General features: G+C 42.3%; 1 protein-coding gene across 19 annotated transcripts in view; it reads left to right on the forward strand.

Moving 5' to 3' along the window:
• The window catches only part of MOB3B (MOB kinase activator 3B), a 100,479-nt gene that overhangs the window by 30,817 nt on the left and 51,732 nt on the right, over positions 1-17,930 (forward strand). For 8 of the 19 annotated variants that reach the window (XM_038170614.2, XM_038170608.2, XM_072031045.1 and 5 more), the window contains one exon: positions 10,549-11,152. In XM_038170614.2, coding sequence (XP_038026542.1) covers positions 10,735-11,152 — 418 coding nt within the window. In that variant the 5' untranslated portion in view covers positions 10,549-10,734. Of the gene's footprint in view, positions 1-3,770; positions 3,972-5,066; positions 6,672-6,707; positions 7,396-10,548; positions 11,153-17,930 lie in introns of those variants that run through there. The other 11 variants (XM_038170612.2, XM_038170609.2, XM_072031050.1 and 8 more) reach the window with 5 other exon arrangements.

A 17,930-nucleotide genomic window follows, 5' to 3' on the forward strand; every position in this document is an offset into this window, starting at 1 on the left:
ATCCAAGCCACAGGTAACAAAGATTTCTGATCTTTCTTACTTAGCTCTTCTGATAGTTATGCAGAGCTGTGCATTAAAGTCAGTGGATTGGTCCCTACGGCTGCTGAATGTGCGCTTCAGGACACGATTTTAGACTTACAGCATAAATAATTTAAATATGTGCAATTAAGGTATCATTTTTATATTTCTCTGTCTGTGAAGGACTGTGTGTTTTGCGTGGCCTCACGCTGCTATATAAAGACAAATAACTCCCCCCTCCCCGTGGTTAATAGTGAAGCTACTTTTGCTGTCTTCTTACTGCAGTTCTTAGTGCCCACAGCAGGTACACCCAGTTTTGGGTTCGTGGAGATCCAGCTGAGGGGCTGCATGGGGTCAGGCTTCACCTCAGTCACTATTTCCCACGTGGTTTTGGGCAAATTTTGGCTCAGCGTCATGGAGTTAAGGGTAATTGTTTTTCATGCAAGATCGCTATGCTGTCTTGAGAGTTATCAGTGTCTTTAACAAAGTGTTCAGCACGCTGGCTGATGCTGCTGGCAGATGTGTGCTGTGGAAGACATCTCTGAAATCCTGAGCTGCTTGGGGCTGCTGCTGAGGCTCCCTGTCACCAACCTGCCTCTCCCCTGTCCACCCTGAGCCCGTCAACTTGAGCTTCGCTGGAAGAAGCCAGACTAAGGCTAAAGAGACTGAATGGATGTCAAACAGATATTGCATCTGTTTTTCAGCATATATGGTTACAGGAAGCCCTGTTTTGTCAGCAGAGCCTTAGTTATTTGTGTTGGCCGATGTAGTGTACGTAACATGACTTTGCATTTGTATCTCTGTTTCTCTGCATGAAAATGAGTGGTTTCAATTGAAATGACACTGTGAGATGGAATGTATGATTTAGACTTTTTTTTCTTGAACACATATGTGGTTTCCAGAAACTAAGTCTTGGACCAAAAATAATGAGCTTGGCCAGTGGAGGCAGAGTAGGGACCTTGAAGTCACAGGAGATAAACTGCTGACTGCTAGCAGATAAGCTGCTGTCCTGCCATGTACAGAAGGACCTCTGCTTAACCTGTACATGAATGAGAAGAGTGAGGCCCTGAGTTCAGATCTCAGGCCGCTGGAACATTTTTGCATGTGCATGTTTTAATGTTCCCTATCACTCACGTGACCTGACATGGACATTTTTTTAAGTAGACTTCAGTGGATTCACATTAAAGCTCAGGTTTTAGGCTTTTGTGTTTGGGAATTGTGTGGATGGCCTTAGAGCATAGGGGTGAGCAGGAACTCGTATTTTAGCTCTGTATACTTGGTTGTGCCAGTGCATTGAAAAGCCAGAATGTAGATTAAGGAGCAAGTTAAGCTGAACAGGACAAAGATTTATGAAGTTAAACCATAGTTTAATGAGTTCTTATTCTCCTCTCAAGGGAGAGCGTTCAGAGAGTAAAAGTAAAATTTTACCTCTATTTAGTCAGTGTCAGAGCTCCTACTGACTGCAGCATAGTTGAAACTGGTTGGAGTCAGAAATTAAGCAAACCGGAGGAGACAGATATGTATTATAATAAAGAATCACCAAATAGTTCAATTTGTATCTCTTCTCTCAACGCTGCTATATTTTTCTTACATCTTTCACCAGTCCTGTCAATTTTTCTAAAGGAATGAAAGATTATAACAGTTCCCTGTCGCAGCAAATTCTGCAATAACATGCTACAGAGGTGTAAGAACAGCACCCTGTTGTGGTAAGGACTCCATCCACAGAAACCAAAAGGTTTTGGCATAAGCAGGGTTAGTGAGCTGGTTCTGTTGCTGCTCCTACCACGGTAAGTCAGCCCAGCCACGCAATCTACTGGTGGGGTAAGTGTTTACAAGAGCAGTGGTTATAGGACCAGCTGGTCAAACCACGCACTTGCATGTGTACAGGCTTTGTTTCGTTTAGTGGTGGAAGGAGGTAGCAGGTCACAAGCACTTGGTAACTGAAAGCAGAGGCTGTTTGTGTACTTACAGAGCATGTGGTTTCGTAGCAGTGCTTGTAAGCACGCTAGCCACAGCTCAGACCAGTTGAAGCCTGTGAACCAAGAAGAGAACTGGAAGAACCTGGATGTGTATCCAAAAAACAGCATTGGAAGGGACTGTCAGAACTGAATTCTTCCCTGTGTGATCTGTCAGCCTGTCAAAATTCAACCTCAATAGTTGCCTGAGCTAAAGGGAGTTCCCTACCTGCTTTAAGAGCTGGGGAGGTCTGAGATGGCAGTGGTAAACGCTGTGATTTGCTGAAGTGGCTGTGGCTAAAAAGGCGTTCCCTCTTGTCCCATCTGTCCCAGCCTCTGCCCTCCATAGACCTTGCTTCGTGCTGTCCTCTTCTCTGTGCTATATAGCCAAACAGAGGATCAAATAAATTGACTGGGATGAAAAATCAGTGGTCTCTTCAATGAGCGTGGTTTAGTTCTCGGTCTCATGTAGGTCCTGCAAGGGAATGTAAGCATCAGGGCCAGGTATCACGGAAGGCATGGTAAGGAGTAATGTGAGAGAGAGTGTTGAGGTAGGACAGAACTTTTCAGAAAGAAATTACAGTAATACCCATGCATGAATATCAGTCTGTAGAAGCTCAAGACCTTGAGTTCCTGAATGACAGGAACAGGGTAATCTTCAGTGTAATCTAAACCATGAACATTTTGCAGTTTCTGTACTGTAATTCTGAGAGAGAACTTCTCCAATTCACCTTAAATTGTACCTCTTTAGATCTTCAGATGGGATGTAAGTCCTTTTATACTCGTTAAAGACTGATACTGGTTGAGGAGTGAGTGCCCTGTTAAAACAGAAAAATATTTCCTCATAGTGAAAAGCCTACTTCATTTGTGTAATGAAATTTGCACCTAAGATGTATGTCTGCTCACCCCTGTGTGAGCCATTGCTACTCAGCCACAACAGAGGGACTGACCCTGTTCTGTATTGTTTTTAAATTTAATCCCTGTGAAAATAGCTATAGTTTCTTGGAGGAATAAAGCATGATTCTGTTCCCATTATCAAATGTTGCCACAATACTAGTTTAGGTTAGATTTTCAGGCAGAAGATGATCCAATGAAATTCCTGTTTGTCAAATGTTACAGGAGTATGTGCATTTTTGAAGGACACAGAATTTATAGACAGGTATCCATTGTATTCTGCTTTCCCTTTCTGATAATATAGCTTAGAAATGAGGTAGAGGAGGGACAGGAAAGAAGTTACTGCTCTAAACAAGGTAAGAATCAGGTCAAAACTCATTTATATTCATTTCATTGAACCTAGACACCTCAGTTATTAAAATACTCTTTGTATTGTTTTCTGTGATCTTTTACAGTTGTGGTTTTTAGTAGTACCAGGAAAGCACTTGCTCCTTTTGTCTCTCCATGCACAAATGCTAGCTATTGCATGTCAAATGGATGTTGCTATATCTGGGAAATTTTTCTGACTTTAGGAAGACTTTTCACAGAAGATTTTTCACAGAGCAGTTTGGGCTGGAAGAGACCTTAAAGATCATTTTGTTCAACCCCCCTGCCATGGGCAGGGACACCTCCCACCAGACCAGTTTGCTCAAGGCCCCATCCAGCCTGGTCTTAAACACCTCCAGGGATGGGGCATCCACAGCTTGCTTATCTGGGCAACCAGAGCCAGCGCCTCACCACCCCCACAGTAAGGAATTTCTTCCTTACATCTAATCTAATTCTCCCCTCTTCAGTATAAAGCCATCACTCCTTGTCTTATCACTACTTGCCCTTGTAAAAAGTCTCTCCCCATCTTTCCTGTAGGCCCCCTTCTGGTACTGGAAGGCTGCAATGACATCTCTCTTCTGTTCTCTAGACTACACAACCCCGACTCCCTCAGCCTGTCTTCATAGCAGAGGTGTTCCAGCCCTTTGATTTCTTTGACTTCGCAGTCTGCACTTTCCACCCGAGAACCCTGAAGCCGCAGTGTTGTTCTTACAGTTATCATACAAGGATTAATGCAAGGTAATCCTGGTACCTTTAGAGAGAAGTGAAGAAATCACAGGAATCCTTTTGTGAGAAGGACATTAAGCCAAACTGCAACTTCTTCTAAAGCTGCTGGAACCTCTGTTATCATAAGCAAATTATTGTCCTCAAGCATCAGTTAACTTCTTTCACTGGATGCTACCATTTTCTGTTGTTATTTTGTGTATTAATTAAAATGCTCCAGGTAAATAACACAAACCATGGATAAAAGCTGCAGCAGGACATTTTTTTCTTTAATAATGTTGGCTCTTCCTGAAAGCTTTTCCTGTAGAAACCATGGAGAAGCTATGCAAGTGAGCACCTGGGAAACAAAGTCATTGTTTATGCTTTTCTGTGTACTTCTGAGACTTACAATACTTTGGGAGCCCACTCTTTATGGAGTTTGCAAGACTCTTGAGAATAGGATAATATGTAGAAAAAGGTTACAATAACCTTCAGAATCTGGTTCCCATGTATGTGCTTTTTAAGAATCATTTTTGCAGTAACCTAAATTTGCCTTGATCCTTTTTTCTTTCTTTTTTGACTCTAACGCAAATCTGTTACAGGTTGGTAAGGTGTTTTGTGTGTGTGTGTGTTTCTTTTTGTTCATGAGGAAACTCTTTTCATTGCATGAAGTTTTCATCATGAAGTTGCACAGCATGGTTGTGCTACATTTTTTCCTTGTGATTACAGATAAAACTTATCTGAATTGCACAAATTTAAGTATGTAAATAAGATACGGGGGATATTACTGTTTCTACTCACTTGGATGCTTTTTGATGTGTAAATAGGAAAGGTGTTTTCAGACTTCAAGACAGGCCTTTGCTCACTCAATTCTTCATACTTAAGTGTGTTAGAGAACCTGTTCATTATCTATTATAATACTGGCTCTCAAACAGGAGCCTGGATGTAGAGAAAGTGTACACTCAAAAAGGAGCATTGGTATATATATGCGCCTACATTTAAAATATTTGTTGCCCGTGATGTCTAATGTAGCTGTAGTAAAATGCGTAGTGAAATATGAAGTCAAACATGAGAAGTCTACAAAATGTTTGTGCTCAATGGGATTTTGATTTAATATGTGCTTTTCTACAGGCTTCAGCTGTCTTTGAACCAGGCAGTGCAAGTGCCCAGAATGAAGGCTTACGTTTTGGAAAGAAAAAATGTAAAAATAAGTGGATGAAAAGTTGATTCTCAGACTGTTTGCTGGATAGACAGCTTACTGTGTCACTGCTGCTGGAGAGATCATAAAACGTGAATTGTACCAGCTACATTCCCAGCAGCCCTCTAAGACTTGTGTAGTGCTCACTAGAGTGCTGTGATGAAAGACGTGTGTTTGTACACAGTGTGTCACTTAATGTTGTTATTACCTATGATTTAATAGAAAGTATATGAAGAAATGATGTAGTAGGTTTTTAACTCATTAGTGACTCAGACAGGACAGTGATCAAGCTTTACTTTTTTTTCAGTGTGTGTGGTATTTGTGTAGGTAGGACTGGTTTATTATTTCCGTGTGCTGACTTACTATACCTGCTGTTTATGCTGAGCTGCCCTGAGCGTGGCCTAAATTGCCATATGTGCATGTTTCTACATAAAGCTGCGGACAACAGTGGTTACTGTGGTGCTGATACCACACGTGAAGATTTTATGGGCTTAATTCTTTATTCTGACACCATCTCCAAATCTGGGGCAACCATTCTTAGGCATGGCTTTGCCAACAAAGGAATTCACCAAACTACATCATTCATGCCTTGGCCCTCAGAAAAGCTGCAGGTGACTATCATACCTCTTCACAAATGCACTACTGCGAGAGGGAAGAGGAGAAACTGAAGTGTTAGAAGGAGTTATCTACTTGCAGTGCCTATACCAGGACAGCCAAAAATGTATGGTTCAGAAGTGCATCCAGAACATGGTCTCTATATGTATAGTTAGAATCTGTCATAGGGGATCAGAAGCCATTTTCTACGGCCTTTGACACTAGTATAGATCAGAAGTTCTGGCATTACTGTGGTGTGAGAGAAGAGTTGAACACAAAACAGTGCCAAATGCATTAGGAATAGTCACGTTTAATTTTATGTGGAAGGAGGATGCTACTCTACCATAGATTTCAAGGAGCATTTAGTCATGAAGTATCCCTTTCAAGACCAGATAATGGAACTGGGAGTATTTCTCATTCTCTGCAGATTAAAATTGTCATGGAAGTGAGAATGATGGCGGGGGCAAGCCAAGTTACATTCTTGATACTTTAAAAATCATGAAATTTTGCTCATTGCTTGTTGTTAAGGTTATCTGATGAGTTTCTTTTGATAATGCTGTATGAGTCTGAAGCAATAGCTTTGCTTTATACGTCTAATACTACAACGTTTTAATTGACAGTATGTGATCCATGATTGAATGACAAACCTCTCATCGCGTGTTGTTGATTCAAACACAGTGCTGCAAGGTGTTGGAAGTCTAATGGTGCATGAGTTTCTGCAAAGGTTTAGTGATTCAGTCCAAAGCAGAGGAGTGGCCATCCTGCTATTAAGTACCAGCACTTTATTGCCTACACAGTAAGGATGTTTTTAGAGCCTTGACTGTGGCTGGAGCTTTCCCATTAGTTTAAGTCTTTGAAGAGCCTAAACCTAAAGTGAATCTCCACCGAAAATCAGGTACTCTGCTGAGCCACAAGCTGAAGCTTAGACTGTTCTTTTGTCCCTTGTAAGTAAAATGAAAGCTTCTTTCTTCCATTGAAGTATTGGCAATGCTGTTTGTAACTGTTTAGAAATGCCTGACTGAGCTGGTTGCTTAAGTGGGGGCAGTAAGGGCATTGTATAACCTGCAAGATTGACGTCTGTTTCAGCAGTGAGGGGGTGTCTCAAAATTCTTTATTTCTTCATTCATTTCTGCTAGTTTTTGAATGAAGAACAGGGTTAAATAGACAGCAAATACCCTCAGGAAGCAAGATGCATAAAATTATTTCAGAGGGCTGATTTGCTGTGGTATTTCTGTCAAATTCAGACCATACTCTTTTCTGTCTTGTATGTGAAAGTATATGAGAAAGCCAGTAACATGTCCCTAGTTTTGCACAGCCTTCTGTGACATTTTAAGAGAGAGAGAAAAGACTCAAGCTTTGTTACACAAAGAGTCAAGATAATGAGTTGTTTGGTGAATGTTTTGGTCGCTTCATCTCTTGTTTTGTGTATGTCCTGGTTTCAGTTAGGACAGAGTTGATTTTCCTCCTAGGAGCTGGTAGGGTGCTATGTTTTGGCTCAGGATGAGAAGAGTGCTGATAACATGCTGTTTTAATTGTACCAGAGCAGTGCTTATACCAAGCCAAGGACGTTTCAGCTTCTCACTCTGTCCTGCCAACGGGCAGGCTGGGGGTGCAGCAGGACCTGGAAGGGGACAGACCCAGGACAGCTGACCCAAACTAGCCAAAGGGGTATTCCATAACATATGGGGTCATGCTAAACAATATATAGGGGTGGCTAGCCGGGGGGCGGCAGACTGCTTGGGGTTAGGCTGGGCATCAGTCAGCGGGTGGTGAGCAATTGCACTGTGTATCACTTGTTTCGTACGCATTAGTAGTAGTAGTACTATTATCATCATTGTTGTTATTATTATTATTGTTGTTATTATTCTTATTGTTATTATTTTTCTGTCTTAATAAACTGTCTTTATCTCAACTCACAGGCTTCACTCTCCCGTTTCTCTCCCCCATCCCAGAGAGGGAGGAGGGAGGGTGAGCGAACGGCTGTGTGGTGCTTAGCTGCCGGCCGGGTTAAACCACAACAGTCTGTTAATTGTTTTTCTGCAAACTTACTGAATGCATGCTGAGTGAACATATTTAATATGATTGTGTTTGTATATTCAGTAGAAAATAGCTTATAAAATATGGTGCCTTCTGTTTTTCTTGGAAAAGGTTTAACAGCAGTGAGTACTGAGATTCAAAATATATCTTTTGAAGACAAGTTTTATTTGGTGCTCAGCTTTCTGTTAAAAACTCCTGTCACATTATGGTGAATGTTTACAGGTGAGGAAGGGAATCCAAGTGGCCACATTAGAGTGCCAGACTAGAAAGATTAGTTACCTGAGCTGTAAAGCTCCACTGCTAGCATCCTTGTTATTGCAGACTGGGACTTTGGCTTAATGCCATCTCAAAGTGTGCCACTCACCAGCTCGGTCTGAGCAGCAGTACTCACCAGTCCTTTGAAAGGGCGTTAAATAAACAGACACAAAGCTTCTAAGCATTGGAGAGATGGAAGTTTCAGGTCTTAACAACCAACAACAAACTGTAGGGCAAAAGTTGTCTCTGTAAAGTGCCCTCATCTCCTGCCAATGACGCTTAACTGAATTGTTACAAGGTTAGCTTTATTTCAGGTCTTTCCCTGACCTTCATCAGGTTTCAGCACCTCTGTGCTGTGCTTGAACGCGCTGTCAGGGACCGTGTCAGATCTGACAGTGGTCTGCATGGAGTTCATCCCTGAATGTCTAACATTTTGCTGGCACAGAAAGTATGGCTGTTTATGAATTCATGATTGAAGTATCTCTGCATGGCAGTGTAAAGATGTGCCATCAGTAAAAGGAGAAGCAAACACATCTCTGCTGGATTCATTTAGTTGTATCCTGCTGCTAAATTGAGTGGATGCTAATCTTCCAGCCATTTGGGAGAGTATTTTTCATGGTGCTTTTGTTCTACTGCATGGAGATGGGATCTAGCACATCAGATTTCTTTTTCCTTAGGTATGTGCAACTTTCTTGTGGTGCTTAAGAAAAAAGAAGTACCTTTTTCTAGTTATTTCTTGCCCCTCAGCAAAGCTTTGGGCAACTGTCTTCAGAATAGTTCAGTGCTTTCAACACACAACCTAGCAGAGTTTTCACGGATGTGATTTCTTTTAGGGAAAACAGTGAAGCACGCATAATCCCTTGGAGAGTATTCATTATGCACTGATAGGGTATGATTTTTGTAGAACTGTGCAAATGTAAAACATTGTGTTATTTAACTTAAATAATGCACAGCATGAAATGTTTGCTCTCTGAGTCTTTAATTGTAAATCCTTTTATACTAAAACAAAATTCTTGTTGAGCTAGCTCCTATCTATGCTATCACCTACTAATTGCCTGCATTTACTGATGTTAATACTCTTACACATGTAAGTATGTATAAGAAACGAGGATCTAAAGCAGTAATTTACTTTTTCTCAGTCAGGCTGGCTGTTAAAAGAGTTAGAGTATTCTGAGTTGGAAGGGACCAACAAGGACCACAGAGTCCCAACGCCTGGCTCCATACAGCACCACCCAAAAACCAGGCCCTATGTCTGACAGCACTGTCCCAACGCTTCTTGCACTCTGGCACCTCAGTGCTGTGACCACTGCCCTGGGGAGCCTGTCCCAGTGCCCAAGCACCCTCTGGGTGCAGACCCTTTCCCTAACCCCCATCCTGACCCTGCCCTGTCCCAGCTCCATGCTGTTCCCTCGGGTCCTGTCGCTGTCCCCAGAGAGCAGAGCTCAGCGCCTGCCACTCCGCTCCCCTCATGAGGGAGCTGCAGGCTGCCATCAGGCCTCCCCTCAGCCTGCTCTGCTCTGGGATGAACAAACTGAGGGACCTCAGCTGCTCCTCATACACCTTGACCTCTAGACCCTTAACCATGTTGATAGCCCTTCTTTGGTCACTCTCTAACACTTTTACGTCCTTCCTATATTGTATTGCCCCAAACCACACACAGTGCTTGAGGTGACGCCACACTAGCACAGAGCTGAGCAGGACAATCCCTTCCCTTGACCTGCTGGCAGTGTTGTGCATAGAGTCATGGATCCACTATGCCAAGTATTTCCCTGTGGAGAAGATGAATAGAGCTATAAATAAAGTGACAGCTTCACCATTGCTTTTTAATCATTTTACGCAGTTCAGTGGAAAATTAACACCGCTGCTGAATTCCTGAGGGTGGGTCAAGAATGATAACAACCTCTGTACCGGTCTGTGGAATGTAGTAATTATTTCTGTGCAATACCATAGGTAGGTTCCACTCTAACTGCATTCTGTGAGGTCTGCAGAACAAATAGCCAATTAATTAAAAATACAGAACAAATATGGAGAAATCTTGCTCATGGATTGTTTGTTTTTTTTTTTTCCTACGGGGAAGAGGACTGAATCTATGGTGAATGCTGAGAGGTACCATCTGTCGCTTTAGAAACAGTTGGATAAGACTTCTAAATAGTCACGTGGTATTTCGTCTGCTAATTTTATACATATATTAGGTATGGTGTTCAATCACTGTAAAATACAGCAAAATGGAAGGGTTGGTTTAAAAATGGCATAAAGATAGTAAGATTACACAAGATACTTTTAATTCCCCTCTTTATAACTTAATAGCATTTGTGTGTGTAGATATTTTAAAAAGACAGAGATGTTAATTCCTTAATACTTTGAATAAAATGAAGCTTTTCATTTAACTTAGGTTAGGGATTGGCTAGTTTTTAAGGCTGGCTTGTTTTGGATTCTAAATTTGCTTTTCAGCTCATAATTACTACAGTAACAAACGGATGGGTCCAGACTTGAGCTTACCATTAACATATATTGTTTCCATATCCTTAGGGACATGAAGCCTTTCGGGAAGGCTTTCAAGTGGAAGAGCTAGTAGACGGCTTTGAAGTTGGTACAAACTTCAGTGACGAAAAGAACCTGGAAGACCTGTGACAGGGAGCAACTGTTTTCAGTTACTTGCATTAAATCTCAACAGTGCTTTTCTGCCATCTGCTGCAGAGCAGGAGATTACCAGACATGTCCATAGCACTCAAACAAGTCTTTAATAAGGATAAGACTTTCCGTCCAAAACGCAAGTTTGAACCTGGAACCCAGAGGTTTGAGCTTCATAAACGAGCACAAGCCTCTCTGAACTCAGGTGTGGACTTGAAAGCAGCTGTGCAGTTGCCCAGCGGAGAAGACCAAAATGACTGGGTAGCTGTCCACGTTGTTGACTTCTTCAACAGGATCAACCTCATTTATGGAACTATCTGTGAGTTCTGCACAGAGAGGACCTGCCCCGTGATGTCTGGAGGCCCTAAGTATGAGTACCGGTGGCAGGATGACATGAAGTACAAGAAGCCTACAGCATTGCCAGCACCACAGTATATGAATCTTCTCATGGACTGGATCGAGGTGCAAATCAACAATGAGGATATATTTCCTACAAGTGTAGGTAAGTGCAAGGAAGAACCGTAAACTGTGTTTCATTCTGTGTACTTAGCACATTCCCTTCCTGACCTCACTTCTAGGGACTGCAGAATCCAAGCCTTTAAAAGAGCAAGTGTGAGCAGGAGAGTTTTGCAGGAATAGTCTGAAATGTATGAAGTGTTAATTATGGCTGCTACGTATGGGGAGCAGGGAGGTTTGTAGCCTAAAAGGTTTTTGTTTGAGCCTGTTGTCCCTAGTAAGCTTCTGCTTCTCAGGTCAATTGTTAAAGAAGGACTACATTTCATTATTACTGTATTGAAAGCTAATCAAGTTTGAATTGCTTTGTGCTTTGTCTGTCCACTTAAGCAGATGCAGCGTGGATGGAAAGCAAAGCCTAATTAGAGTGGTATCTTCCCTTGGAAGCGTGTACAGCGTTGTGCAGCACAAGGTAGTGGAGAGTCAGGGAGAACTCTGCTCTCCCACCCTCTTGTGACTTCACACCCAAAAAAGCTGATTTAGGAAGTGAGTTATTCTCCAAATTACTGTTTCTAAGAACAGTAATTTTCTATAAACCATAGCAAAGCCTACCAACTGTATCAGCAGACAGCCTGGAGAAGGGAGCTGTTAAGATCAGCACAGTTTTCCTTTTAATACTATAGTTAGTTTTTCTGAAGAGTAGGCAAGTAGGTTCAAGTCTCTTTGCCTGAATAGTTTGCTCTGGATGAGGAGGACTTTGCAGAAGGGTGCATTGTGTAGTGTAGAGATCCTAAATCTTTAATGTGACTGCAGGTAATGAGAAAGGATGCTGTGCCTTAGCAATGTCAGTGTAATTATGTAAACTTTAGCAGTTTTATTTTATGAGCCCTGATATACTTTTTGCAAGTGCAAAAACTGGGAGCTATTTGTCAGAATTGTGAGCTGGTATGTAAATACCTGGATCAGTAACAAACAAGAATAATTATATGTTAAAATTAGTTCAGCAGAATATTTTACAGTTTATGTGGTTACAGCCTCTGGCTAATTGTTAGGAGATGATACATCAAGAGGTTGCATGTATTGGTAATCTTTCTTAACCTTTGAAATGCCTTATTCTTGGCCTTATTCTGCTGCTTGCTTGGCCAGACTTGTGGTTTGCTTCCCATACCTTATCCCTTCTCTTTTCTAAACTAGTAGGTAGAAGGAAGGATGTAGCTATGCCTGATTAGCTATACTTTGCCAATTTAGCAAGAAGCAAGATTTCACAGGAAGCAGCACCATATTATTTTGTATAGGGAAAAATAAGTTTGATTTCTTAAAGCATTTGTTATTTTTGTGTCTTTGGTATGAATGAATTTTGGAATTGAAGGTGGGGCTGCAGGTCAGGGTGCAGTGAAATTAAGTGGTTTTGCTTCCATTGGTCTTTTCGCATGCTTTTGTCATACCAAGTTTTGGTCCTGGAGTATTCCATGGTCAGTCTATGCTATTGCTGATTGTAGATGCAGAAAATATCTCTGGCTTGAACATGGGCATGGTAAGCAAATAACACACAGGTATACTGAAACAACAACAACAAAAAAATACAGCGCACAAGCTTTCAGGTCCAGTGTTTTCCCACTTATGTTTTCAGTACGATACATCTAGATAAACTTTTATCTCTTATCTCTTGAAAGCTTAAGAAGGAATCAGTAAATATCCTCTACCATTTTTCTCTTCCCAGCAGCTACTGCTGTTGTGGATTGATGAAACTGAGGAAGGGAACAGAGTTGTGGTCTCTGCAATGGGGCTGGACCCCGATACAAACAGGAATGCTTGATGTCTGTTACAAGTCTTTGTCCTCCCCCCCAAATTGGCCTCAGGGAAGAGGAAGAGACTGCTTGAGCCTATGTGGAGTGTTGGATTGTGCCATGGTTGTGTTAGAAGTGAAGGTGAATGGAAAGTCACATAAAAATGTTTTATATAAAACCTTTGAATCAGTATTCCATGAGGCAGCATTTGCATCTGTATTCCACTTTCCACTCCTCCTGAGCTTTTATTGCAGATACCATGGTTACCACCTGCCCATTCATTTCTCATTATCTTCCTGATTCACCCATTCGTGGTGTGAAACTGTTGGCGTGATTGCTTGGGAGGCCTGAGAGGAGATGCACACCATGTTCAATCTGGAGTTCTGCGTACTCCTGCTCCCAGCAAGTCCCTAAGCAGGCACACAAAAAGTCAAAGGGATATTTGGATCAGGATGTCTCCAAGAAAAACAATACTCTGTAGCCTCAACCGGTAGGAAAAGTCATTGGGGACCCTGGGACCCATTCCAGGGTAAGCTGCTTTTCTTTCAAAGGAATCTTTCAGATTTCCTACCTGTAAAATTGAAAAGGTACTACCAGCCCATACACGTACCGTGAATAAAGCAGCTGAATGAAATGTAATAGCTCAGCACATATATTGTTACGTGCTCTGCTTTCCACAATTGATCAGGGAGAGAAGCTTTGTTACGGTGCTGGACACCATTTGTTCCTGCCTGTTCCGCAGCAGCCTTGGGTTAAATGCAACCATAGGGTTGCTGTTACGTTCAGCATTAATGCAGACCTCTGCTTTCATTCAGAGAGATTAATGGCGGTGAAAATTAAGATTGTTCCTTCTTCAAAGTAGTTGGAATAGAGCTTGAAATGCGATATACTCAAAAGTCAAAACAAAACAGGCATAGGTATGCCATTACTAACAGTATGTCAGTATTAAAACATAGTATCTGGCTATAACTTAAGCAGATTAATTTATTGCATTGAAATCTTTGCAGCATATGGCCTGCAGAGAATTCCTCTGGAAAAGGTGTATGTCCACTGGATGGGATTTCAGCTGGCCTTTCCATTAGCAGATAAGTTTGGGATCTAGAGTGATTTATAGGAGCTGTCCATAGGAACTAGTACACATTTTTCTCAGCTTAATCCTATGAAAATCGCCCTCTTTTATTTGACATACCTCAGGCGAACTGCTGAAAGAGGGATGGGGGTAGCCCAGCTTGTTGTGCTTTTGCTTTGTTTCTTTTCTTTCTTTTTTTTTTTTTTTTTTCCTAACCACATGCAGTCGAGTTATAAATAGTTATGAATACCGTATTTAACACAAATGCCCCTCGGTGTTTACAGCAGCACCATAACCTCCTGCTGTGGCCGCTCACCAACCTGCCTGCTTCCTGCGCCCTGGCTCCTCTCTTGCTTTCTCCAGTTGTGCTGGTGAAGGGCCTCTTCCTCCAGCCGCTCTCCTGCCAATACTGAACTCGTGGCAGGAGAAAAGGGGGCTGCTACAGGAGCCGAGGAGCTGTTCAGAGTTGTGCGAAGGTGACGAAAACAGGTGCTGAATATGAGGAGCATTTCTGCTTGAAGCAAAGTTTAAAGGACTGTCTTTGGGAAACAGACTCACAGCCTACGGGGTACTTTACTGATGATGACCCTGATCTTATTCCCATTATTCCTCGTTTCCTTTGTCCATTCTAAGTGGATTTAAAGCAGCTGACAGCTCTGGAAACGCACTCTGTATGAAGCCAGCCACACACCCTGACTCAGGAGCAGGGCGGAGGAGACTTCACTCTGTTCAGGTCACTCTGGTGAAGCTCTCAGTGGTAGGTCCCAGCATGGATTTTTATAGCACGCTGGGGTTTCGTTTAGCTTTGGGATAAACTTTTGTCCTTCCATGATACTAAGTGTTTTTCTAGGCACCTAGGAACCTCACTATTTAAACACCTTTAAAGGGATTTATTTCCATGGGTCACAAGGACGACTTCTGTAGTCTGTTGCCTCAAGCTGTGTTTTTCTACTTTATCTCTGTACACTTTGGTAAGCAGGCTGAAGGAGCAGTAACTCCTTGAGGCAGCTTCAGCCTTTATTGAACTGTAGTTGTCTGCTTTCACCATGTGGGCTTGGGCAGTGTCAGAGGAAGGAGTTGACAAGTAAAGCAGCGCTCTGCTGCTGTGCTCCCTTTAGGCCCTGCTTCCTAAACACGACAAAGTCGGTTGCCTATCCTCCTCCGCGTTGCAGGCTTAAACTGGGAGTCATTCTCTCTTGTTTAGATTCCTGAGCAACTGGGATGTTTTTTTCCTGTTTAAGAGTCTCTGGGGAAGATGCTCAGATACAGAGTCCACGAGGGATTATTATCTTCATCTACTCTGATGTGACCTCCGGCACAGCACAGGCTGGAGAATGTCACCACATGACTTCTTCATCAGGTCCATAACTTCAAGTACAAAGAGGGCACAGAAGACAGAGTTCTGCAGAAATAAACAAGAACATGAACATGAAAACGCAAAATCACTTCTAAGCTAGGAGAGTTTGCGTGGAGTAGGATTTGAAATGTATTAAATTACTGTAATCAAGTAGCCTGGTTATGGCTTCTCAAAATGGCAGCACACTCTTAAAATGTCTAAGACTTCAGCTGAAAACTTGATGCATCTCAGACAAAGCTTTGCTGGGGCTGAAGGGAGTGGGTCGTATGTACTTACAAGAGCCCTAAGTAATCTTTTGTGCAAATGAATTAAAGAGAGGGTTCAGCAAGACGTAGGTTATTGCATGCTGAGGCTTTTCTGTAGTCATGAAACAGTGTGAGTTCCACGCTTGTATGTATGTTGGGGCAAAGTTATAGCAGCAGCAGAATTATCCTTTCAGAAGGTTTGGAGTCGTGAAGTATATGGGCCTGGAAAATAACACACGGATATTTTAAAATTAGTTGATATGCCAGAACCTCCTCCTTCTCTCCCCTTTTTTTCCATTCCTATGGTTCAGGATCTAACAGATACTGTTCTGTAAACTAAACAGGAAGATGGATCTGCCATTTCAAGAGTACCATCAAAGAAGGTTGATAAGCATTGTGTTGTCTCCATGTGGGTGGTGAATCATGTCATTTAATAGATAGATAAGTATCTTGCCTTTTCTGCATTGCATTACTTTCTCAGTGACTGATTATACTTTGGAGCAATTTGATTCCCTGATTTTGTCTGGAATCTAAAATGCCTCTATCGGTCCAGGCTTTCTGCTTATCCAAGAATAGGGGCTGAATCTTAGGAGTACTCTAGACAGACCTCAACCCCAATCACTGCTAATTACTTGGTAATTACTTGGGGTAATAGTAAGAAGTGACGTAGATCGTCCAGCAGTCTGCTGTGCAGTTTTAATCTTTTTTTTTTTTATTTTTTTTTTTCATTCAGCTAAAATTGCCGAGGATGAAAGGCATAGGGGGTTTGGATTTTCCACTATTTGTCTGGTGGGGAAGTGCGTTATGTCAGAGGAAGTACTGGGAATATTAGGCAATTTTAAGTGATTAGTGGATTTCAAAGTGTTCCAGAGGTGTTCCTTCCAAGTGATTTTTTACTGCCTCCTCCATTTTCCAGAAGTGGTTTTTGAATGGCTACCTCAACCTGAAATTTTGAAATTTGGCTCTCTGCCCCAACTCTTACATTACAACCGCTAGTATTATGCTCTTCCCCACTCTGTGCTACAGACCTAACTTAGCTGGCAGGGCATGCATTTAGCAGTCTGTTGCTAGTAACAGCTAATAGCACATTACTTTATCTTGGAGAAAGGCAGGATGGGGAAGTTTTCTGGGATGATACCAGATTCATGCTACCCATCACCACTCAAAGCAGACTAGAAAATCACTAGCTAGTCTTTATGCATGAGTTGAAAGTTGAAGAAATGCAAATTCATCTCACCACAGGAATGAATGTTGTAAATCCCAAACAAGCACGTTGCCTGGAACAGTGCAAAAATTCAGTGATGCAGCAGGAAATACCATTTTCAGAGTGCAGGTGCCTGACCTGGTAGGTGAGTGTGCTCCCAAAGCTGTCTTACCTCCCCCGTGTACCCTCTTGATCTGATGCTAGATGTGCCATTTCAGGAATGTTCTGGTTTACTTCTATCTAAAGCACATAAATTAACCCTTTTTTCAGTCTATTTCTGATAATAATAGAAGATAAGTGCAAGGGAAAGTAAGTGCAAATTCCACGGGAAGGATTTGGCACTGCTGGTATGAAGAAATCCTTCCTCACCTGGAATATGGGCTGATGCCTCACATGCCAGGTTTTCTGTGTTACAGCTGTCCATAAGGGCTAAAAAGCATCTTTGCTAGCATGCAGAAAAGCAGATCTCTTCTTCTATTATCCATGCTACAGAAACTGAAAAAGGAAAACAGAATAAAGACTTAAGTGGTAGCATGATGGTAGAGAGAAAGTTCCTGGGCAGAGGGGTGTGTCGTCTGGCTCTGTAAAGACTAAGATTTCAGAATCTGTGCTCACTCTGATTTTACTGCTGCAGAGGCAAGAAACAAGAAGTACAGGGCACCTGCAGGTGTGGTGACCCTGGTGGGAGCTGGAGGCGCCTGTCCTTTAGCTGCCAGACCACTCACTCTTCAGGAATGGAGATTTCCAGCACACTGTGATTGCACATCACTTGAATTAGTCTCTTGAAGGATCTGCAGCTTCACCACCACAGCTTCTTCCCGCTCTGAATGCGTGACCCGATCTCATCAGCAACCTTTGCTGCGTGGCTGAAACCTGCTGTGTGTCCTGTCAGGGGTGCTGGGGTTGGGCCTGTACTGAGCTCCAAGTGTGGGAAATTCAGTGTCTTTGAACATGCTTTGTCTTGAAAGCGGGTTTTCTAGAAGTGAGATCCCTCAGCATTCCACAGCCTCGTGTGCATTCTCTCCCTGGCGAACAAGGCGAATAGCTCCTTACATGAAACCTTATAAAACAGACTTTGTCTGATATGCTGCAAAGCAGAGCACACGTGTGAGTGGCATTTACAGTCCATAATTGCTTTGCTGAACGATTTTCTGGAACCCAAACG

Source organism: Anas platyrhynchos, chromosome Z, assembly GCF_047663525.1.
Source record: "Anas platyrhynchos isolate ZD024472 breed Pekin duck chromosome Z, IASCAAS_PekinDuck_T2T, whole genome shotgun sequence".
NCBI lineage: Eukaryota > Metazoa > Chordata > Aves > Anseriformes > Anatidae > Anas > Anas platyrhynchos.